At 47.5% G+C, this 24,907-nt stretch overlaps 1 protein-coding gene across 3 annotated transcripts in view; it reads left to right on the forward strand.

Moving 5' to 3' along the window:
* The window catches only part of ARNT2 (aryl hydrocarbon receptor nuclear translocator 2), a 160,677-nt gene that overhangs the window by 101,482 nt on the left and 34,288 nt on the right, over window positions 1-24,907 (forward strand). For all 3 annotated transcript variants that reach the window (XM_036079157.2, XM_078078806.1, XM_036079159.2), the window contains exons 9-11: window positions 17,571-17,647; window positions 18,038-18,172; window positions 20,389-20,463. In XM_036079157.2, coding sequence (XP_035935050.1) covers window positions 17,571-17,647; window positions 18,038-18,172; window positions 20,389-20,463 — 287 coding nt within the window. The remainder of the gene's footprint in view (window positions 1-17,570; window positions 17,648-18,037; window positions 18,173-20,388; window positions 20,464-24,907) is intronic.

Genomic DNA, 24,907 nt, shown 5'->3' on the forward strand with positions numbered 1-24,907 from the left:
CCTCAGTCTCACAGTGGGCTGGGCCCCCGGGGGGGCGCACGGCCCCCTCCTCCCTTTATGGACAGTGAGGCCGAGGCCTAGAGAGGGGCTGCTGATGGCCCCCCTGCACCTCGGACTGGCTTCAGTCATGCGGCCCCTTGCTGGCTGGCCCTTTGTTTATAGATTACGATTTATTGGAAACAAAGCTCTGTCTTCTGTGTCCAAGTGTAAACAGAAGATATTCATTTATGACTTTCCTTTTAGGCAAAAGAAGATGCATGTAAATTTTCGAGATTGAGGAGCAGTTAATTTGGAAAGCAGTGTTGCAATTTGACCAGGTGCTTTAGAATTAACTTCTAGCATCATTGGGTGCATGTCCTCTTGATGCGAAGGTCAAGGGGTAGAGTTCTAATGTCTGGATTTAAGTACCCCATGCTCACAGTCATGCACTGCTGGAGAACGAGGTACCACCTCAGAAAACTTCCCAAGTATGTGCAGCACCCCCCCCCACCCCCCATTTAAGTACCAGATATCATCTGCTGGCCTTTTTTATCCTGGTGTCTTTATTTTTTTAAATAACTATGACAAAACCAGCCCATCTTCATTAAAGAAATTTAAAAGGCCTATAAAAATCTTCAAAAAACATAGTAAAAATCACCCACAAACCCAGTTTTTTAAATTTTTAAAAGGTTATGAACTAAAATAAGTCTCCCTTCCTACTCGGGTCCCAACCCCAAGAACCAACTGATAACACCCCCCAGTGCTTCTGATTCTAGGTATTTATATGTATATATGTATATATAATGGTTGGAGCTCGTTTTGTATATTTTATTACATAGCCTGTTTTTTTAACTTCTCATGGACATTGTAAATATGTTTCCAAGTTAGTACATACAGTGCTACTTCCTTCTTTAAAGTGGCTGCACAGAAAAAGCATTTGACAAAGTACAGCATCCTTTCTTGATCAAAACTCTTCAGAGTATAGGCATAGAGGGTACATACCTCAATATCATAAAAGCCATCTATGAAAAACCCACAGCGAATATCATTCTCAATGGGGAGAAACTGAGAGCTTTCCCCCTAAGGTCAGGAACGCGGCAGGGATGTCCACTATCACCACTGCTATTCAACATAGTATTAGAAGTCCTAGCCACAGCAATCAGACAACAGAAAGAAATAAAAGGCATCCAAATCGGCAAAGGAGAAGTCAAACTCTCACTGTTTGCAGATGATATGATACTTTATGTGGAAAACCCAAAGACTCCACCCCAAAACTGCTAGAACTCATACAAGAATTCAGTAAAGTGGCAGGATATAAAATCAATGCACAGAAGTCAGTGGCATTCCTATACACCAACAACAAGACAGAAGAAAGAGAAATTAAGGATTCGATCCCATTTACAATTGGACCCAAAACCAGAAGATACCTAGGAATAAATCTAACCAAAGAGGCAAAGGATCTGTACTCAGAAAACTATAAAATACTCATGAAAAAAATTGAGGAAGACACAAAGAAATGGAAAAGCGTTCCATGCTCATGGATTGGAAGAACAAATATTGTGAAGATGTCAATGCTACCTAGAGCAATCTACACATTCAATGCAATCCCCATCAAAATACCATCCACTTTCTTCAAAGAAATGGAACAAATAATCCTAAAATTTGTATGGAACCAGAAAAGACCCCGCATAGCCAGAGGAATGTTGAAAAAGAAAAGCCAAGCTGGTGGCATCACAATTCTGGACTTCCAGCTCTATTACAAAGCTGTCATCATCAAGACAGTATGGTACTGCCACAAAAACAGACACATAGATCAATGGAACAGAATAGAGAGCCCAGAAATGGACCCTCAACTTTATGGTCAACTCATCTTCGACAAAGCAGGAAAGAATATCCAATGGAAAAAAGACAGTCTCTTCAACAAATGGTGTTGGGAAAATTGGATAGCCACATGCAGAAGGAAACTGGACCATTTCCTTATACCACACACAAAAATAGACTCAAAATGGTTGAAAGACCTAAATGTGAGACAGGAATCCATCAAAATCCTTGAGGAGAACACAGGCAGCAACCTCTTTGACCTCAGCCGCAGCAACTTCTTCCTAGAAACATCGCCAAAGGCAAGGGAAGCAAGGGCAAAAATGAACTATTGGGACTTCATCAAGATAAAAAGCTTTTGCACAGCAAAGGAAACAGTCAACAAAACCAAAAGACAACCGACAGAATGGGAGAAGATATTTGCAAATGACATATCAGATAAAGGGCTAGTATCCAAAATCTATAAAGAACTTACCAAACTCAACACCCAAAGAACAAATAATCCAATCAAGAAATGGGCAGAAGACACAAACAGACATTTTTCCAACGAAGATATCCAGATGGCCAACAGACACATGAAAAAGTGCTCAACATCGCTCGGCATCAGGGAAATCCAAATCAAAACCTCAGTGAGATACCACCTCACACCAGTCAGAATGGCTAAATTAACAAGTCAGGAAATGACAGATATTGGCGAGGATGCAGAGAAAGGGGAATCCTCTTACACTGTTGGTGGGAAGGCAAGGTGGTGCAGCCACTCTGGAAAACAGTATGGAGATTCCTCAAAAAGTTGAAAATAGAGCCACCCTACAACCCAGCAATTGCACTACTGGGTATTTACCCCAAAGATACAAATGTAGTGATCTAAGGGGCACCTGCACCCCAATGTTTATAGCAGCAGTGTCCACAATAGCCAAACTGTGGAAAGAGCCTAGATGTCCATCAGCAGATGAATGGATAAAGAAGATGTGGTATATATATACAATGGATTATTATGCAGCCGTCAAAAAATGAAATCTTGCTATTTGCAACCATGTGGATGGAACTAGAGGGTATTATGCTAAGTGAAGTGAGTCAATCAGAGAAAGACAAGTGTCATATGATCTCACTGGTATGAGGAATTTGAGAAACAAGACAGAGGATCATAGGGGAAGGGAGGGAAAAATGAAACAAGATGAAACCAGTGAGGGAGACAAACCGTAAGAGACTCTTAATCTCAGGAAACAAACTGAGGGTTGCTGGAGTGGAGGGGGGTGGGAGGGATGGGGTGGCTGGGTGATGGACATTGGGGAGGCTATGTGTTATGGTGAGCGCTGTGAATTGTGTAAGACTGATGAATCACAGACCTGTACCCCTGAAACAAATAATACATTATATGTTAATAAAAAAAATAATAAAGTGGCTGCACAATATTTCATCAGCCATTCCTCAAATGGAAGCGCTGACGTTTTTAGTTTGGGGCTCCAGCAGAGGATACTGCATGAATATCCTTGTACAGATTCTTGACCCACGAGTGGTGGTGTTTCTGCAGGGTCATCTCAGCATTGGTATAGCAATGACGTAAGTTCCTTTTCGTGATACTACCATATCTACCCTATAAGGCAGGATGGAAGTGTGTCTGTTTTCCCACATTCCTACCGAGAATGATTCCATTGTTTTGTAAGTTTTGCCAGTCTGATAGTGTCGGGGGGAAGGACATACTTCAAATTGGGTTTTCTTCATTAGCAAGATTGAACATCTTTCCTGGGTGTGTTGACTCTCTCTGTTTCCCCGCAAGTTGCTTGTTCATGATGTATGCCCATTTTCCTGTCGGGTGATGTTTTTCTCATTTACTTAGAGGAGGTCTTTGTAACATTATGCATATTAACCCTCAGCTTATTATATGTTGCAAATATTTTCTTCTAGCCTGCCATGTAGCTTCTGATTTTGTTTGCATTGTTTTTCATTGCATGGAATGAATGAGGGACACAGAACATGTTCGCATCTTTCCTTGCTGATTCAGAGCTCTTGTGACAGAGTTCCAGGGCTGGCCAGGGATTAAAAGGACAATTCAGAGATGTCTCAGGGCTTTCCAGCCCACTGCTGTCTCCCCTATGGTGTTGTTTCGTTGGTGGTTTGTTTCAGTTTGTTTCTCTTTGTGCTCCATAGGATGCGCTCTCTTCAAATCCACCGGCTGGTGGCTGACGCTTTTTTCTTTGCATTTGCCTGTTTTTATCCTGTCCCCATCCGATCACAAATTGCTGTTTCTCATCGTTCGTGGTCTAGACAACCACACACCCCAACTTGCCAGTATCCTGCATAAAAGGGAATAAAACAGGCTGTGGGTTGGGCAGCCTTTTTTGAGAACAGAGTGCCCAGGCTGTAGTGAATGGCCTTGGGACATCTGTGAGGGAAGCACAGAAACCTCATTCTGGTTGCTGAGATGATAATGGGTCCTTTCCAGATGGATGAGGTGCTTTTATAAGCTTTTGCCTTACAGGAGAGACACCCTGATGGCTTGGGTGCTCAGAGCCTGGATGTCATGTGTAACCATGCTAGACTCACCATGGCACCACACTGCATCTCCTTTCCTGGTGCCATCCCGAGCCATCTGTCCCCAGTGTCTGCCAGTCCCACAAGATAGACACGCCCAGTTCTCACCAATCCTTGTCCATAAAGCCTTCACCAGGATTCTGCCAACTTCCCAGCCACTTGATTGGCATCATGTCGTACCTAGTATTATAGCTTGTTTGCATCTATTTTCCCTGCTTCTGCGGTGCACCTGGAGGGCAAGGACCACATCGTATGCATTTCTGTGGTATTTAAACCACAGAGCACAGGGCTTAGAGCATAGTAGGGAGCTGGTAAGTGTTTGGTACCTAAGTCTTTTTTTGCGTCTACCGGTCACGCACCCTGCGGTACCTATCCAGGAGGTACCTAGATTTACCAATATCATTATTTAAAATTTTTATTTAATTATTACTTTGAAAGAATTTATGCAACTTTATAAGAAAACACAAAGTAAGAAAACAGAAATGGCAAATCGGTTTTATTTCATGGCCCACTCTGACGGACTGTTTTGGGTCTGCATCTCTAATGAGTGGGGGAAAAACCCCATGCTCAATTAGTGATGCTTGTCATGGGTACAGGAGGGCATTCTCTCAGTTCATGTGCTGCGTCTGTCATGGTTAAGCCACTAGAAAGGGCAAGAGCATGCACACAATATTCATGGAAGGTGTTACAGGTTGAATTGTGTTCTCCCAAAATTCATATGTTGAAGTCCTAAGCCCCAGTATTTCAGAATTTACCTATTCGGATATAGAGTCCTTGCAGATGTAATTAGCTAAGTGAAAATGAGGTCATACTGAAATATGGTGGGTTCCTAATCCAGTACAACTGGTGTCCTTATAAAAGGGCAAACCAACTATTGGTATAAAGAAACCTATCCTGAGTAACTTTTGGTGAAGGATGGAAATCAAAATGAATCCCTAATTACAAACTATTTTGTAATTAGCAACCACAGCCCCACTCCATCTCAAGACTTAGGGCATGTGGCCAAAACAGTATTTGAAAGAAATCTGTGTCTGGAAATCCTTTCATTATTAAATGTGGAAAAACTAGGAATTTAACTTATGAATTGGGAATTTAGTTTATGAAAATAGAACTTATTTGACCTATGAACAAGGAAAAGAAGAACAAAATACCATGAGCAAACTAAGAAGATGGAGTTAATGAAGAAATAAAAACGAAAAAAATTAAATTTGAAAAGAGCAGTATTGCCCTATTGATGAATAGTTCTTCGTGAAGATTTGTAAAGGAGAAAACCTCTGACAAGTCTAATTCTAATTTTAAAAAAAGAATCAAAATAAATGCATGCTAAGAATGAAGAAATTTATCAGAGAATATGTAAAAACTTATAAACCAACAGTGTGGGTGATTTAGATTAATGCATGTTAAAATCTTTAGGAAGAAAGCTAATTTATGGGAAAATATGTAACCAAATTTGAATAAAGAAAGGAGAAAAAAAAAATCAAAGGTAGGCAAAAAATTGTAAAAACTGACAAAAAATTGCTCTCTAAATGGTAGCAGGCCTGGAGGTTTTATGGGCAAAATATTTAAATACTTCCAGAGTAGAGAAAGAGATGGAAAGTGTACTGCTTTGTTTTTTCAAGTTACACAACTTTGGTAAAAAAACTGTTATTAAGGGTATATTAAAAAAAACAACAACAACCCAAAACTATGAACCCAATTTCATTTGTAAATAAAAGATACTAAGTACAAGTGTTAGCAAATCAAATGAATAGTTATACACAATGATTGCAAGACTGAGTGGTTTAACATTAGAAAATCTGTTAATGTAATTAATTAACCAAAGGAGAAAAACCTATATGACCAAAATTCATTTCAGTTAGTAAATTTTAAAAATAACTTTCTTTATAAACTAGTAATAGAACTGGGTTTCCTTAACATAGAATGAATGTTGGAGCCGATCATCAACACCTTAACAGAACGGGAAACTGTTGGACGGGTTCAGGTCTTCACTGAGGGGAGGAGGGTAGGGGGAGTGCTCGCTGTCACCCTCACTCAGCATCGCTGTGCGACTTCTACCCACGGCAGTAAAGAAGAGAGAAGGAGGCATAATTACTACTGAAAGGAAGAAAAGAAAGAAAAGGAAGATGAAATTAACATTAACATTTGCAGGTGTTGTGATGTTCTCTGAAAAACCAAGTCCAATCTATGGAAAATCTTTCAGGAGATTGAGTATAGAGCCATTTAGGTAATTCTAAAAAAAGAGAAAAAAAGAAAAAATCACTCTCAGTTAGAAAAACACAACATGAAAAATACCCGTTTATAAAGATAGCAATGTTGCAACATACATGTTAAAAATATTAACATGAAATATATAGGAGTACTTAAACTACAAAATAATACTGAGGGACACGACTGACCCAGCTAACTGGAGCATCACGCATGGTCTTTGATACAAAGGTTTAGCATTTTAGTTCATTCCAAACCTGTGGATAGATTTGATACAATTTCGATAATTGTCCCAATGAGATTTCTTTTAAGTGAAAGTTAATTCTGAAATTCATATGGGCCAATAAATATAAAAATAGCCAACAAAATCCTGGTAAAACTACTGAGGAGTAATTGCCATACCAGACATGAAAATATGTATGTTAAAGCCTGAATAATTAAAATGTGATAAATTGAACTTAAAAATCAAATTATTGAGCAAAAAGACCTAAAAGAGACCCAGGTCTCTTTAGAAATGTGCTGTTTGATGAAGGAGCATTTTCAGTCAGTGGGAAAAGGAGAAAATGAGTCAGTACATAGTTTGAGGACAACTGACTAATCGTTTAGAAAAACATGAAGTCAAACATATCAAAAATAAATTTCATTATTAAAGATAAATATGAAACTTTAAAAGTACTCTATGAAAATATGGGTGAATATTTCCCATAACTGTAGGGTAGAGGTCATTTCAGAGAATGAACCCCAAAGGCAGAAAGTAAAATCAGAGTAAAATCTAACAGTTTTGATTGTCTGTACTTTAATAATATTCTATGTAAAAACAGATAGAGAAAATACTTTATAGAAAACACACTTAAAAAGAAACTTGCATGGGGCCCATATATTCTTACTATATAAGGAGAGTTTCAAAATCTGTGAAGGAAAAAAACCGCAAACAGATCTTTTGTACAGCAAAAGCCTGCCCAGGCTGTCCATAAAAGAACAAATGGAAAATAAATCTATATCAAATGAAATAAAAGAAAGGCAAATATAACCAATAGTAAAGTACCATTTATGTTCTTTAAGCCAGCAATTTCACTTCTAAGAATTTTATACTAAAGAAGTCCTCTTTATGCTCGGAGACTTTTCTAGAAGGGTGTGTATGGTTGCATTACTTAGGTGAGCAACAAGTTGGGGGCACCACACAGTGAAGAACCATAGAAATGGGGTCGGATGAATCACGGTGCATCCATATGAAGGAAACATGAAAAACATGTTCTAACACATTGACAGATTTTCCCAGTAAGTTCTAAAGTTTCCAAATCAGGTTACAAAACAATATAAGGGGGAAAAAAAAAGACATCTTATTAGACACATACACACACCGCAAAGAGCATAAAGAGTATTAACATAATTAATGTTAATTTGAACATTTATCTTTAATTTTTCTAGTTTCTACACTTGCTCCAGAAAAACTGGACAAATGTTTACCAAAATGTCACCTTTGATATATTTTTTTTTTTGGTGGGACTTTTGAATGGCTCCTTACTCACTTCAATGCCACCTCTTTTTTTTTTAATCATTTTTTTAAAGATTTTATTTATTTATTTGACAGAGAGAGACACAGTGAGAGAGGGAACACAAGCAGGGGGAGTGGGAGAGGGAGAAGCAGGCTTCCCACGGAGCAGGGAGCCCGAGGCAGGGCTTGATCCCAGGACCCTGGGACCATGACCTGAGCCAAAGGCAGACGCTCAATGACTGAGCCACCCAGGCGCCGCCCTAAGGCAGACACTTAATGACTGAGCCACCCAGGCGCCCCTTTTTTTAATTATTTTTTTTATACCAGCTTTGTTGAGATATAATGCACATATCATCAAATCTTCAGTAAATCCGAACTTCCTTAAAGGACTGGGTTCTTTACGTGCCTACGTCACCCATTTAGAGTGTATAGTTATTTGGATTTTGGTGCATTCAGTTAGTTTTGCAACTGTCACCATAATTAATTTTAGGGTATTTCTGTCACCACAGTAAGAAACTCCATACACAAGGACAGCTAGTGCCATTCCCCCCGAGGCCTTGGCACCCGCTTTCTTTATCTACAGACGTGACTAGTCTGGATGTTTCCTCTAGACTCATGGGGTGTGTGATCTTTTGTGTCTGCCTTCTTTTCCTCAGCCCGATGCTGTCGAGGTTCATCCACACTGTAGCGCGAGTCAGCACTTGCTGTTTGTGGCTGGAGACTATTCCAATGTATGGAGTTGCCCCCATTTTTTTAATCCGCTGATCAGTTAATAGACATTAGGGTTGTTTCCGCTTTGGGGGGCTATTGGGAATAGTGCTGCCGTGAGCGTTCATGCACAGGTTTTGTGTGGGCGGGTGTTTTATTTCTCTTGGACGTACAGCTTGGAGTGGAACGGCTGGGTCATACGGTGCCCTGGTGGTTAACCTCGTGACAGAGTGGCCAGACTGTTTTCCAGAGCCCTGGCACCATTTTACATTCCTGCCAGTGGTGTACAGGGCTTCAATTTCTCCACGTCTTTACCAACACTTGTTCTTGCATTTTTCTCTATTGGAGTCATCGTAATAGGTGTGAGGTGGTATCTCACTGTGGTTTTGATTGGCATTTCCCAATGATTCATGATGTTGAGCATCTTTCCATGTGCTTATTAGTCATCTGTGTATCTTCTTTGGAGTAACGTTCAGATCCTTTGCTCCTTTTTACTTGGAATATCTGTCTTTTTATTGCTGGGAACTAAGTCAAAACCATGTTTAGGGATCATGTATTACTTGAGAATATTGTACAAGGAACACTTGGAAATCAAATATCCGGATGATAACCTGAAGATTGCTCAGTACTGCCTCAGAATGAAGTGTGATCCCCAGTCTTTCCTCCTGCCGATGCCCACACCCGCCCCTGCCTCCCCGCCTGCCTCCCTGCACTCAACCTCAGCTGCCTCCCACAGGTTCACCTGCTCTTAGATCCAGGCGGCGGCCCAAGGGGGCTGTGTCAAGGCCACCTGGACAATCATGTGGCCCTCTGGCCTCATCACCATCCCTTCCCTGGGGAAGCTGAGCCCAGTGCCCTGAGAGAACCTTCAGACCTAAAGAACCCAGTCCTTTAAGGAAGTTTGGGTTTACTGAAGATTTTCTGGAAATTTCACACATGCACACTCGGATCTCATTCACAAAATGACTTGCCCACATTAAGGCCAAAACTACAGATATAGCAAGTTGCAACTTTTCCACTTCATTTCTGCAAAGCCAAGGAATTATTTTAACATTACTTTACTTGGTACTTTATTTGGTTGACACCAAGCCTCTTCTGTAAGCTATAGTAAGCCTGTTTGTATGCATCCCTGACTGGTGTCTTGGGGCCCCCTCCAGCCTCCTCCTCTGTGCTTCTAGGCTGACGCCCCCTTCTGATTGGGACTCATTTCATTTCTTTGATTGGCATAAAACCAACAGCATTTTAGGGGCACCTGGGGGGCTCAGTTGGTTAAGCGTCTGCCTTTGGCTCAGGTCATGATCTCGGGGTCCTGGGATCGAGCCCTACGTCAGGCTTCAGGCTAGGTGGGGAGTCTGCTTCTCTCTCTCCCTCTGCCCTTGCCCCCCCATCCCTACTCACTCTCTCTCTCTCTCTCTCAAATAAATAAATCTTTAAAAAAAGAGCCAGCATTTTATTCTCACAGGCTCTGTGGGTTAGGGACTTAGGGTGTAGTAAGGACAGCTTCTCTCCGCTCCACAGTGTGTGGGGCCACCTGTCTAGATGTCACACAGTGTCACTTCCCCTGTATTTTATTGATGAAAGTAGTCATGAGGGAATCTAACTTCAACCCTTGATGGAAGGTATATAAAAGAAATAGTGGCTGTTTTTTTTAATCTGCAAAAGTTACCCATCAACACTTGTTAGATGAAGAATGAATTCACAAACAAATTGTGACATCTCTAGTAGATGGGGTCGTATATTAGCCAATGGGAGCCTTAGCTTGCAGAATCCCTCTGAACAGTTGGACTGAGGAGAACCTACCATCCTTCATGCCGGCTACATCAGAGAGTTCTTCACACAGTCCCCTCTGCTCCCCACTCTGGCCTGTGGCGTTGCATCTTGATCCCTAAGTATGGCAGACACACATTGGTGCCCACTGCCTTCTTTGCCCACAAACTCACTATTACCAGCAACTGGGGAATGAGGGCAGAGAAGTGGGGAGGCGGATACCCAGGCCCTGGGCTGGGTGCTTCATGCCCATCATCTCCTTCAGCCCTCACAACATGCCCACGAGGTGGGATTTTTATGCCCACTTCCAAGGGTCAGAGGGTTAGGTCACTCCAACAGACACCTCGGGCACCCAGCCCTGGTCTCAGCCCCGGCTGCAGCAGACCGTTCCACGGGAGCTCAGACTCCCCTCTGGCTGACAGCATTCCCCCATCAAGATGTGGCACCTTTCTACTTTCTGCACCAAGGACTTCCCTGAAAGGGATCACGTTTGGCCCAGTTGTGAGCAGAGCCCAGAGTGTGGAGGCTGTAACCCTCATCTTGGCTTTTCTTCCCCTCCGTCTCAGTCCCCTCACTTCCTCACGCTCTCTCCCTGGCTTCCCTCCACCCTGAGGGAAACCATCCACCCCGAGGTCCTGGTTTCAGGCTCTGATTTGGGACAAACCTAAACCAACATACTCCCTTGGCCAGTTCGCAGGAAAAACTAGGATTTGGACTGATGAGTCCATGAAACCTGAAGGATGGCATGCAACAAGTGGCCCCTAGAGCCTTTACACTGACAGCCGAAACCAGTGGAAGAAGACGGGGGTGGGGGAGAGCAGGGGTTAACGGGCGCATGGGACAATCCCCTACAGTCACTGTCTTCCTGCTGCCCTCTCTTAAATGATTCTCTTCATCAAGGCATGCCCGAACAGTCAGTGAATGAGGACATGAATCCTTGCATTAAATCTTCTAACACTCTAACTTCCTTCTGAAGTCATTTTTGGAACTTCGATCCTTGACAGTAGATGCTCTACCAGCCCTGACCCCATGGCGTGGAGCAGCCTCTCCCGGGCTGGATGTCGAGGTGTCACATGGATTGGATTTAACACCAGCTAAGATGGAGATCCCCCCCGACTCCGTGACCTTTGCTTCTGGGTGAGGTACTATCAGTGGCACATACGGTACTAGAACTTTCCACTGAGTGAAACCCAAGAATAGGGATCTTGCCCCCAAGAGGATTTAAAAACCATCATAAGATCAAACAAGCCTGAACATAGAGCTTTATATTTAAAATGTATTTCTTCTAAGCAGCCTATAGTTGGATCTTGAAAGATATTTCACTTGGTCTAGATTTCTAAGTAGAGGGTTTTTTTTGGTCTCTCGATATTTTAAAATACATCTTCTCACTTGCATTATTTCTGACAAATCAGCTGTCATGTGCATCATTGTTTCCCTATATGTCATCATGTCTTTTCCCCCTCTGGTTGCTTTGAAGATTTCATCACTGCTTTTGAACAATTTATGCTGTGCTCTGGTGTAATTGCCACGGTTCCTGTGCTTGGGGTTCGTTAGGCTTCTTGTGTCCGTAGATTCATAGTTTGTATCAAAGTTGAAAAGTTTCCAGCTATTAGTGTTTCAAATATCTTTCTGTCTGCCTTCTCTCTCTTCTCTTTGGAGACCCCAGTTGCACACACACCAGGGCACTTGAGGTTTCCATAGCTCATGCACCAATGAGCATTTCACTTAAAAATTCTTATTGTTTTTCACTTGGCATCATTTCCATTGCTATGTTTGCAAGCGCACTAATCTTTATTCTTCCACGTTGCATATGCCATCCATGCATCCCGTGCACTTTTCATCTCACGCAGTGTCGTCTCCACCTCTAGGAATTTGATTTGGGTCTTTTATATATCTACCTTGGCTCTACTTAGCCGTTGGAACTATGGAATACCGTTATAAAACCAGTTTCAATGTGTTGGCTAATTCCAAGATCCGTGTCACTTCTGCATAGTTCTGCCTGGTTGATTTTGTTTCTTATTATGGGTTATATTCTCCTGCTTCATTACATGCCTGGTAATTTTTTATCTGGTGGTAGACATTGTGACATTTCAGTTGCTGGCTTGGAAACTCTGAAGGCAGGAAGTTGGGGCAATCGTAGGGCTTATTTGTTTCCCATCTCAGAGAATGCTGCTGTTCATCGCCTCATACACACGGTCTTGAAAACCACTATTTCTTATACCTCTTTGTCTCTGGTTGTTTTGGGCAGGAAGGTAAATTGGCTGGAAGCATAACTGCCATTGTGATTATTTTTTAAATGCTTAGCCAAGGGCACCCTTCTTATGGAGAGCTGTCAGCACGACCCACACCTTACTTCCCAAATGCACGGCCTTCAGTTCCAGGGAGCCACCTTCTGTTGTGTCCAGTATAGATGAAATGGGGTCGTGGCAGAGGTCATACCTGGTGCACTGTGGGAAATATCCTCCAGGGGATGCAGACAGTCTGAAGCATATTCAGAAAAGTGACATGGAGAAAGGGAGACTTAGACCATTTTCGAAGGAAGACCAGTTAAATTGACACAGGATGTCAGGCCACGAAAGAAATAGACTCAGGAAAATAATGTGCCCTTTATTTGTCTAAAGGGCAAGTGCAAAGGCAGGCCTAGGACCTGTAGATGAAATGTTAAAAGAGATGGATGATCATATGGGGATGTGGTGACCATCCCGTCACTAGAGAAGTTCCTGCTTCATGCTCCTTATCGTGCGACCTTGGCTTCCTGTGTGCCCTTGGCAATGGGGGCTTCAGTAGCATGTCTGCGTTCCACAGAAGGAGGAGCTTTCCTGAGAGCCTCACTCGAGGACTTCTGCTCACACCCCACAGGCAGAGCTGTGTCCCTCTAACTGGGTGGACACAACGTCACTCCCAACAAATCAGGGTTCCGTCATCATGGAAGAGGGAGAGGATGCACATCAGGCAGGTCACCAGCTGTGTTCTCTGCAGGAGAGGAGACAGAGGAACAGGTTTTGGCAGGAAGATTTGGGCAGTGTTGAGTTTGAAGGGCCTGAGACAGAGGCAGATCTTGTTAGGAGGCACGTGGAGTCAGGATCTGGAACTGCAGAGGCAAATCTAGATGGGGGGCAATCTTGGGTCTTGTTGATGTGTAGTGAGAAGTAGAGGCAGCAGGGAAAGGATCAATAGACAAGGCTGGGAGGACCAAACTCAGGCATGACAGCATGGGCGGTGGTGGCTCCTAAGGCTGGTCTGTGGACCCTGGCGCCCCGAGATGGTCTCAGGGGTACGCAGCACTTAACCTGCTTTCATCCTGGCACTAAGATGTTATGCACCCTTTCCACTTACTGCTGGTGCCTAAGCATCGGTGGGGAAAACCTGCTGGAGCCTCAGCATGCGTCGGGGCTACGGCACCAAACTGCCCTCGTGGTCATTGGATTCTTTATCACCACACACTTGCAGCAAAAAATAATTTCAGAACTTCAAAATGCTGGTTTCACTTAAGTATGCCCTTGATGAAGCTGTAAAAAGTACTAATTTGAATGAACCCCGAAATGGGAAGTGTGCGTAAAGTGACTTCTGGTTGTGTCAAGGAAAAGCACATGCACAGTTGATTGAGTTGTGAGCTAAACTAGTTGCTTCTTTTATGAAACACCATTTCTTACTTGAAAGGATGACAAACCAACCAACTATGGTTATTTGAACTTGTGCGTTTGGCAAAGATATTTTCACAAAAAGTTAAAATGAGCCTGTCACATCAAGGAAAATAATTGACAGTATTTGCTGTCAGTGATAAAATTAAAGCTTTCTAGTGAAAATCTGAATTTTAGAAAACTTGTATCCACCACCATGGTCTTGACCAATACTTAGAACTGTTTCTGATGAAATGCATGGTGATATGAGCAAGTGTGATTTTAAAAATATTTATTGTAATGTGTCGGCATTTAGATCCATATAATTTGATGAACCAGTATTTTCCTAGTGACCAATACATCGTGTTCAAACTCCTGTGTTAGTAAAGGATCCAGTCCAAGTGTTAGACCAATCTATTTTAATGTAACAGAATATTGAAAAATTGACTGATACGGTTTTGGATTTCACATTGCAATTAACCTTTAAGAAACAATCCCTTGTCAAGGCTTAGGAAAACATCAAAGAAGAATATCCACAATTATCTGGAGAAACTTCTTCCTCCCCCAGCTTCCTGTCTGTGTGAGGACACATTTTCTTCATGTACCACAGGTAACACGATCCAGGTGTGAGAATCCAGCTGTCTCCTGTGACACAAGGCATTAAATCGATCTGCAAAAATGCCAAACAGTGATTCAGTAATAATTTCTCTTTCGAAAAGGTAACTTATTTGTAATGGAAAAACCCTTGAGACATTTCCAGTAAGATGAGAACCAAGGCAAGAATGCCCACTCTCTGCCACTCTTCAACATTGTAAGAGATACTAGCCCATCCCATTAGAGAAGTCAGAGGCAAACACGTGTACAAAAGAAGGAAACTACTTCTTTTCACTTAAGGATAGCACACTTGCAGAAGCCCAGCGGGCCACTAATAAAACTAACTGAAATAGTAAAATAATTTGGTGAAATAGCACACCACAATATTAACATACAAAACCCACTAGTCCTCCTATACATAAACAATAAACAAAGTATAACGGTAGAGGAAACCCCATTGACTATAGCAACAAAAATGATTAAAGGCTTAGGAATAATTTTAATGAGTATGCAAAATACAAGTATATGTGAGGAAAATTTTTAAACGCTCCTGAAAGGCACAAGAGCGGCCTCAAACAAATGGGAAAACATCCCCTGTTCTTGGGGAAGACAATTCAGCATCATAAAGATGTCAGTTCTCCTGACGTTAATTTATAAATTTAATGCAAGCCAAATAAGAAAACCAGCAAGCTATCTGATGGAGTTAAATAAGATGATACTGAAGTTAATGTAAAAAAAAAAATATATATATATATATATCTGAGAATAGCTAAGAAAACACTGAAAAACTGTAAGAGAGTAACAGCCCTACAGATACTGAACCCTACCATAAAGCCTCTATAATTAAAATTGCCTAGTATCAATGCTTAATAGACAACTGGCCAGTAGAATAGAAGAGAAAGTCCAGAATTATCTCCAAATACATGTGGGGCTTTAGTATGTGATAAAAGGGGACACCTCGGTCACTGCGCTGTGAACAGACGTGCCGTGGACAGCCATTCCGTTAAAGATAAATTAGATCTGCATCTCACGCCCGACACGAGAATAGCTTCACGTGGATTAGGGAATGTAAATGTAAAAAGCGAAAGCATGAAAGTGTCAGAGGAAAACACAGGTGAAACCTTGGTGTAGGAAATGGCTTTCTAGGACTCCCTCAAAGAGCTTGCTGGTATTTTAATAACAAACGTAATACAAGAGAAGATTGATAAATCCGACTACATAAAAATTATAAAGTTGTTCAATCACCAGAAGCAAAGTCAGAAGACAGGAGACCAACTAGGAGAACATATTCACTACAAGGACTCAATATCCCTTAATATGTGACGAGCTCTTGAAAATTGAGGGGCAAAGGACCAAAATCCCAACAGGAAAATGGGGATGAGACAGAACAGACAATTCGCTAAAAGACAGGATATAAAAATGGTCCTCGCACACATGAAATAATGTTCAAATCCGTAACGAGAGAGAAATGCCAATTTAGACAATACCGGAAAAATTAAACTGTGACAGTCTATCCTGACCGAGACAGCGGGGAAATAGGCCTCGCGGACCCTGCTGTTGGGAAAGCAAACCGGTACCCCCTTCTGGAGGGCAATTTGGCAACACTTGACAAAACTGCCTATTTTCCTACTTTGCAGCCCGGCAGTCCCACTTGGTGTGGGATTGGAGAGGTGTATCTCTGGGCAGATCCGCAGGTACACTTCCAGTCACGAGAATACACAGGCACGACCTGAGAAACACCCGAGGCTCATAGGAAGGTGGTTGAATGAGCCCTGGTAGACGCGACACTCTGCGAATAGTTAGGGAGCGCGTTCCAGGACGCGCTGTGAAGTGAAATGAGCTAAGCCCCAGAGAGTATCTGTGGCACACAGCCCTTCGTAGTAGAAAGGAGAGAAGGTACGAGAATATACAGATATATGCTCCTTTGTGCAAAAAAAAAGAACACAGCAAGGATAAAGCAGAAACTCCGGGGACTGGTCACCTACGGGGCTGGATGGGACAGTGCAGGGGTGGACAGAGGGACAGTGCTCTGGCTCCTAGAACCACAGGCGTGTTTCCTGCCACTCCACGGTCTGCAGCGATGGGCTCCCGCCGTGCTTGCACGGTTCTGTCCCTGGGAGCCTTTGTGACGTGGTAGGTAGGGTGAAGCGTGCTTGCTTCCCACAACTGTTAGAACCAACTGCAGCTGCTTGAGAACCTTGCCCCGTGAGCAGCCCTGTGCCAGGCCCCTGCTGCGTGGAGCGGAAGACTCTTTCCTGACCAAAGAACACGGGGGATTGTTTAACCAAGTCCTGCCCACCCAGAGCACTGGTTTTCTTTTCTTTTTTTTTTTAAGGATTTTATTTTTAAGTCATCTCTACACCCAATGTGGGACTCGAACTCACAACCCCGAGATCAAGTGTCGCAGGCCTCACCGACTGAGCCCGCTAGGCGCCCCCGTAGAGCGCTGGTTTTCAGTGCTCAGTACCCATCACCCGTTTCTCCTTTCTAGCCCTTGTACAGGAAACATTTACATAACCGGAAATGCCCACTTACACTTCTTAGCTATAAAGATTTCCTAATGTTTTGGCCAAACCTTGCAAAATGAATAATGGGCATTTCTTCTTCCGTGAGTTCCTGTGCCCTGTGCCCAGATGCAGATGCGACGGCCCGGGAAGGTACCAAAGGCGTCAGGCAGGGAGAGGGGAGCGGGACAGGAGCGGGCACCGGTTAACTCACTGGCTGCCTTCCAGACCCCGGGTGGTCCGCGTGGATCTGTATTTTGGATTGCACAGATAAAACCCAGGGCGCTCTTGCCCCTTTGCCACCCACCTTGGGCACTTAGTGGATGACGCTGGCTTTTCTCTTTCCAGGAATGACCATCCCCGAGGAGGACGCTGAGGTGGGACAGGGCAGCAAGTACTGCCTCGTGGCAATCGGAAGACTGCAGGTGAGGCTGGGGCGCGACTCTGCGGGTGCAGACGGGGCTCCTGAGGCCGGGGCGCGGCTCTCTGCGGGTGCAGACGGGGCTTGTGAGGCCGGGGCGCGGCTCTGCGGGTGCAGACGGGGCTCGTGGGGCCGGGGCGCGGCTCTCTGCGGGTGCAGACGGGGCTTGTGAGGCCGGGGCGCGGCTCTGCAGGTGCAGACGGGGCTCGTGGGGCCGGGGCGCGGCTCTGCGGGTGCAGACGGGGCTCGTGGGGCCGGGGCGCGGCTCTCTGTGGGTGCAGACGGGGCTCGTGGGGCCAGGGTGTGACTCTCTGCGGGTGCAGACGGGGCTCGTGGGGCCGGGGCGCAGCTCTCTGCGGGCAGAACGACCTCAGTGTGGATGTCCCCTCTCCAGGTGACCAGCTCTCCCGTGTGTATGGACATGAGCGGGATGTCTGTGCCCACGGAGTTCTTATCCCGGCATAACTCTGATGGGATCATCACGTTCGTGGACCCGAGATGCATCAGCGTGATCGGCTACCAGCCCCAGGTAGGTGGTTCTGAGCTCATGGCAGTCAGCTAGAGATTTAACTTTCCTTAAAATGCACTTCTGTCTCTCAGTTGTTCGAGATCCAGCAGAATGATGGTGTAGGGGACATGGCATAAAAATCCAGATTCCTGCCTGGAGAGTCATGTCCTTCCAAAGCAAACATTGGGTCCAGCTGCCCTGCTTAACGGTAACTCTTCAGTTTTGGCCCCAGCCCTCCTGTCTGTCTGCCGGTTGCCCACAAGTCAGACTTAAACGCTCAGTGAGAACGGGGCTCTCGGATCAGTTAACTTAGATGAACACCAGACAGGACACCTCCTTCTTGCAAACTTAAAAAAACAATATTAATGCGATAGACTCTGAAACGTCTTGAGAAAAGATGTTCACTTAATTTCGCCTAATCCCTTGTTCTCAAATGTATTTGAAACCTGCGTCTACAGGAGCATATTTTCAGGTCTTTGTTCCAGATCTTTTTTTAAAAAGTCAGCATCATAAGAAACACTAAAAGGCAGGAGAAATTAATCTAGATTAAAATAAACCAAAGAGAGGGGCGCCTGGGTGGCTCTGTTGGTTAAGCATCTGCCTTCGGCTCAGGTCATGATCCCGGGGTCCTGGGATTGAGTCCCACATGGGACTGCTTCTCCCTCTGCCGTTCCCCCTGCTTGTGCTCTCTCTCTCTCTCTCAGTCAAATAAATAAATAAAATCTTTAAAGAAATAATAATAAGCCAAAGAGAGAAAAACCACAGTATGCAGTGTGAGAGCCTTCGTTGGGTCCTGGAGCTGAAGACAGGTAGCCGGAAAAGACATTTGGAGGATAATCAAGGGAATGTTAATGTGTTTTTTTAGGTGTAATATGGAAATGTTTGGGTTTTGGAGGATGTCATTTTTTTGAGATACACACTTCGGAGACAGGTGTCCTACTGTCTGCTACTTCCAGATGATTCAACAAGAGCTTTTTCAATGTGTGTGTGTAGATACGAAGAGATTTCATTTATATATACTTTCATAGTTTTCATTTATTAATATTTACATACATACGAAAGAAGGAAAAATGCAGATTTGATAGTCTAGGTAAAGGATATTCAGGTGTTTATCACATGATCCTTTCAACTTTCCCATAGATTCAAATTTCTTCCAAAATAAAAAGCATTTAAAAAAAGGAAGGAAGGAAAAGATCTCTGTTCTGAGGAACAAAATCTGGGATACGTTGATGTGGGTATTTCACGTACATGTATTATTTTAGAACTAGGACACAGTCCAGGGGTGCCCAGCCGGCTCAGAAGAGCACACGGCTCTTGATCTCGGGATGGTGAGTTCTAGCCCCATGTTGGGGTAGGGACTATTTAAATAAATAAACTTAAAAAAAGAAGAAGACCTAGAAACAGTCCAAATTGAAATATTGGAACCATTCGTATAATTCTACATCTCTAGATTCATGCAAACTTGAGATTCTTGGAAGGAGGGAGGGGGAAAATTAATCAGTTTCCAAAGTCACCATAACCGTGGCTGGCAGAGTATTTCCAGATCCATTTACCCACCCGCACCTTCCATGAGCATCGAGATGCTTCTTGGCACACAGACGAGACCGCCCTCCTGCTGTCCACGTCAGCTCCATTGCCGGTTTGGGTTCCGATCCATGAATTCAATTCGATCCTGTGCTGCCTAAGCCACATCCAGCGGGACCCCATTCCTGTCACATGTATGGCGCTTCCTTGCGACGGTGTCTCTGATCCCGGTTGGTTTTTGTCCAGGGCTCGTGCTAGGTGTTCTGAGTAAGAAATAGGGGGGTGAAGGTCGGTACGGTTACCGGTCCCAGCGTCTATCCAGCCACCAGACAGCTTCCCTTTCTGCATTTCAGCAATTCCAGTTTTCATCGGCAGGCACGTCTGTCCTCGTGCTATTGTTTGCTTTCTTTTTATGTTTATTGAAGTACGTTCATTACAGTGTGCCTCTCAGCGGCAAGCAAAATAGAATTGCGCTCTGAAGTGACCCAGCGCCCCGGGCGACGAGAATGGGTAGGAGCGCCCCGGAGGAACGCAGGCAGGGTCCAGAAGCCAGCTCCGTCATCGGCCCAGGGGACGTCCTGCGGCCGCTCGCCCCCGAGGATGGGGAGCTAAGGGACGCGGGTGAAGGGGTACCGGACCACTGCTGTCCGACAGCGATGCATCCATAATGGGAGGCGGCATCGCGGGTTCTCACAGCTTGTCTCTTTCTTCAGGATCTTCTAGGAAAGGACATTTTGGAATTCTGCCACTCCGAGGATCAGAGCCACCTGCGTGAGAGCTTTCAGCAGGTACCACGAGCGCCCGCCGACGGCTGACGTAGAACCGGGCCCCGGGCAGCGGGCCGGCAGGGTGCGCCAGGCAGGCTGCATAGGGCCACCCAAGGCGCCGGCAGGGACCCCGCGGCGAGGGGCTCCCAGTCGCGTGGGGAGGGCAGACCCGTCAGGAAGCCGCGCCTGTGTCTGGACGAAGGGCAGGCGATGGAGACGTTAATGGTGCGGGGACGAGGCAGGAAGTCTCACGGGGGAGGGAACCGTTGGGCTGGGATGCACCCGCCCCCAAGACAGAACATTCCAGACTGATGGCCGGCACCCGGAGATGCAGAAGAACGTGGCGTATTAGGGAGTTACGCGTAGCCCCTTGGGCTGGAGTGACACTTAGCCGGGCAGGGAGGAGGGGGCCCACGTAGAGGCTGCTGAGGCCACACGGAGGAGTTGAAGTTCTCCCCGCGTCGTTTACGGGAGGGCTCCTCTGAGGACCGCAAGCAGAGCAGTGTTTTTGAAAGTTTTGGTAGCGCGGACACGTGGAGAGCAAGTGTGGGAAACCCTTGGAATAAGGGGCACAGCGTGGCTGTGGAGGAGGTGAGGGGTGGGGTGCGGAGGGGCGGCCTGAGGGGACCGGTGTGGGCCTGGTGGCGCTCTGGGCGGACAGCAAAGGGGAGCCTGGAAGGGAGGCCGCCCGCTGCTGCATCACTGAGCATCACCCCCGTCACCCCCGTGAGCTGCCCGGTGCTGAGCACACCTGTGTGCACACCGCGCGCTTGTCCTGGGCAGGGGGCATCGTCACCATCATGTCACAGGAGAGAGAGGGGAGGGCCTAAGACCCTCCTGGCAGACGACAGGTGCGGGGAGAACCAGGGGTCTGAGGGCCTGTCCCCTCCTGGCAGACGACAGGTTCCTCCTCCGAGGCCTCGGGAGCTCGCCGGAGCCCCAGGAAAGAGAGGACCAGACGGTGTTGCAGGACGAGGGCCTTTGAGATCCGTTCTAGGAGGGGATGATAGTCTCTCGTTCATCTGACGGAACAGGCCCTTGACCTTGAGCTTACAGTGTTTTAGATGAGCCCCTTGACGGCCAGTTCCCCGGACACCCACTGCTCCGTTCCCGCCCCACGTCGGGGCAGCTCTCTGAGCCCCCCGCTCCGCCTCTCCAAGCCCTGCGCCCTCGGGCTCGGTCCTTGCCTGCCTTCTCTCCCGTTCTCCCTGTAGCGTCTCCCTCGGCGACTTTACCCGGGGGACACAGCATAGACCGTCTCTGGCCCCCCAGTGCCCCCCGCTTGCACAGGCCCGGAGCAGAGCTACGGTCGGCCCTCCTGCTCTGGTCTCGCTGCCCACGTGCGGCCCTCACGTCCGCTACCCCCTGAAGCCGTGTGCAGCCAGCCCCTTCTCCCTCTGCTCCTTCTGCCGACCCCGGCCGGGCCACCCGCTCTCACTTCCAGCAGTGTGGCAGGGTCCTTGCCAGGCTCCCTGCTTAACTCTTGCCCACGCCCCGCCAGTCGGGAGACGTGAGTTTGGCTTCGGCACGTCTTTGCCTGAACGTGCCAGCGGTGTCCCAGAGCCCCTGGAATCCGATCCAAGCCCCGTACCTCGGCTACAAGCCCAGGATGACCCCACGTGTCTTACCCGCACTCGTTCACGGCACCTGGTCTCATGGGTCTTCTGGTGCCTTGAACACATCATGCTGTTTCCCACCTCAGGGCCTTTGCACATGTTCTCTCCGGACTAGAATGCAGTCCCGTCACTCTTCCCAGGACCGACATCTTCTTGATTAGGTTTTAATTTCTGTCACCTCAGAGATGCTGTCCACAGCCACGCCGGTCAAGAAGGCCCCCCACCCTCCTTCTCAGCCTCTTGTTTTTCCTGCACAACTGTTGCAGTTTGTAATTGTTTTGTTTGTCCGCTGAGTTCCCCTCTCCCCCACTGGGACGTCAGCTCCCTGTGGACAGGTGCCACGTCTGTCCTTTTCACCATCATGCCGACCACCGAGTGAGGAGCTTGCTCGTGGGTGAGCGGCTCTTAATAAAGTGCTCTAAATGGACGGTGACTTCCATTCTGGAAGGACGTGAACTGAGCATGGTTGAGCGTGGCCAGAGTGCATCTTTCATGCCTCATCTTTGCCAAATACGTGGAGATTATTCTAGATGTTGGCCTGGGTCAGCTTCCCTTTTCTGGATCTGTAGAAATGAAGCTGTAGCAGCAGTGGGCCTCCCTACACGGTTAGTGACCAGCCAGACCCCTGGTCCCACACGGCCTCAGGTGATCCTCAGCCCACACCGTCCGTCGTCCGCCCCACTCTTCACGGTGGACACCGGGACGCAGAGAGTTCCGGTCGCCTGCCCCGAGTCCCCCAGCAGGGCGGTAACAGAGTGAGGGCTGGAGGTGCCCCCTTCCAGCACATTCCCGTCACCGCTCACACAGGCCTCTCCGTCGGACAGCACGCCGAGGCTTTACCCTGCTGACGCCGTCGGAAGCTGGGTGGTTTTGGACAGAAACAGGAGGAATGTAAGCCCAGACCCTGAGTGGCACCAGCTCACGGACCTCTCGCCCTGGGTGCGGCCACCTCACGGCAGGCGGGAGATGAAACCAGAGCTGCTCCTGAGAGCCCGCGGCCCCGCGGTCACAGAACTCAGCGGGCCGGGGCCATGCGGCCACGGGGACATCCTGGAGCGCCGGCCTTGGCCCCTCGCATGTGTTCTTTGGGCCCCAGCCACTGGGGGACGAATGTTGATAAAGGGAAGTGGTTTATTTTTGCAGAAGCGCGGAGGGGGCTGTGTCAGCTCAGAGTCAGCCTTGGAACTCTCTGGATTTAAACCAAAGCATCTGAGGGGCCCGGACGTGAGACCCTTAGAGTGCCATCAGGTTCCTGAGGAATTTGGGTTTGGTGGGGTGGCCTGTGCCCGCGCAGGGGCCAGGAAACCCAAGTCTGCTCTTGGCTCCACTCTTGGACCCTCGCCGGCTTACCGTTTACCCGGCAGCCAGGGAAGAGTGGGACCCAGCGAGACCCAGGCCCAGAGCAGGGTCCCACTGCCCCCTCTGCTCTCCTCTTGCGTGCCTTCCGCCATGGAGCCGTGTTCACGAAGCAAGGGGCAGGCCGGCCTGGGTGGTCTCCTGACACCTGAGTTCGGCAGGATGGAGGGACCCTGGTGCGGCCCTGCCCCACCCGTGCCTCTGGCCTCCACCACGGCCCAGGTTCCCACACACAGAGCACATGCCTCCTGCCAGGGAGCTTCACTCGCCGACGATGTACCCACCTACCCGCCTTCCAGGGAGTTCCGAGCCCCGCCTCCCTCAGGAACCCTCTCTGGACCCCATGGCGTCCTGGTGGCCCCCTGCCTCTTGATTGTGTGGTTCTGGGCGGGGACTCGGCCTGCCCTCTCTTCCTCCTCGGCCGAAGGAGTTCATGGAGACAGTGGGCCGTGGGGTCAGGAGATCCAGGACCCCGTCCTGCCTCGGGCACGGCTTAGCGGGAGGCCTCGGCGGCATATTTAACTCCTTTGGGGCCCAGATTCCAGATGCACACAATGTTGTCGGGGGGCCCACACGAGGTGACCTGTGTCGCACACTTAGCCGGGCCCCGGGCCCTGGGGAGGGTGCGGGGCTGCCACAGAGCCTCCCATGGGACCCTCAGAATGCTGACCTCAGTGGCACGTCGCCTTGACCCCTGGCCCTGTGGGGAAAGAGCAAGCTTCCTGCTGGGACCGCACACCTGCCAACAGGCCACAGCCCCTGAGCCTCCGGGCCTTGCCTCACCCAGTGGTACGTCCTCCTGGGCGTGGTCCGGCTTCTTTATCACTCAGGCTCTCCCACCAGGGAGTCCGGCCGCCTCAGGTTTCCTTCCGTCTGGTTCCCCAGGGGTGGTGCAGAGAGAGGGTGGGCGCCCAGGCTGCATCAGCCCAGCTCGTGGGACGACAGACCCGTCAAGGAACTTCAGACAATGTGCTCCAGGTGCCTGCTCCATGCCAAGCTTGGGGCTGAGGGGGGGATAGGACCCAGGTGACCAAGAGGTCCCTCCCCATCCCTGTCCCAGGCTGTCCACAGACGTCCAGCCAGAAATGAACTACAAGTGAGGGAGTTAAGGAGGGACCGGGCCCTCCCTGACCCTGGGGCCAGGTCCGTGTTCTTATCTCTGATCATACTCTGGGCTCATGGTCAAGACAGCCGGCTGCCCTGGGCCCAGAGCCTTCTCTGTCCTGATCAGCCCCAGGATCTGGGGTACACAGGCCTGTGGAGAGGACAGCCCCATCTGTCTTGTTTTGTCCCGGGGGTATATTCTCACCCAAGCCTAGGCCCACCCAGCGGCCATTCTTAGCCTCTCCTGTTTCTGCTGCAGCCACGAGAGCTGCTGGCCGAGTGTGCCTTCTGCACCTGTGCGTGCACGCCCCCTTCGGCACCTGTGCGTGCACCATGCACGCCCCCTTCTGCACCTGTGCGTGCATGCCCCCTTCTGCACCTGTGCGTGC

Source organism: Halichoerus grypus, chromosome 8 (assembly GCF_964656455.1).
Source record: "Halichoerus grypus chromosome 8, mHalGry1.hap1.1, whole genome shotgun sequence".
In the NCBI taxonomy this organism is placed as follows: domain Eukaryota; kingdom Metazoa; phylum Chordata; class Mammalia; order Carnivora; family Phocidae; genus Halichoerus; species Halichoerus grypus.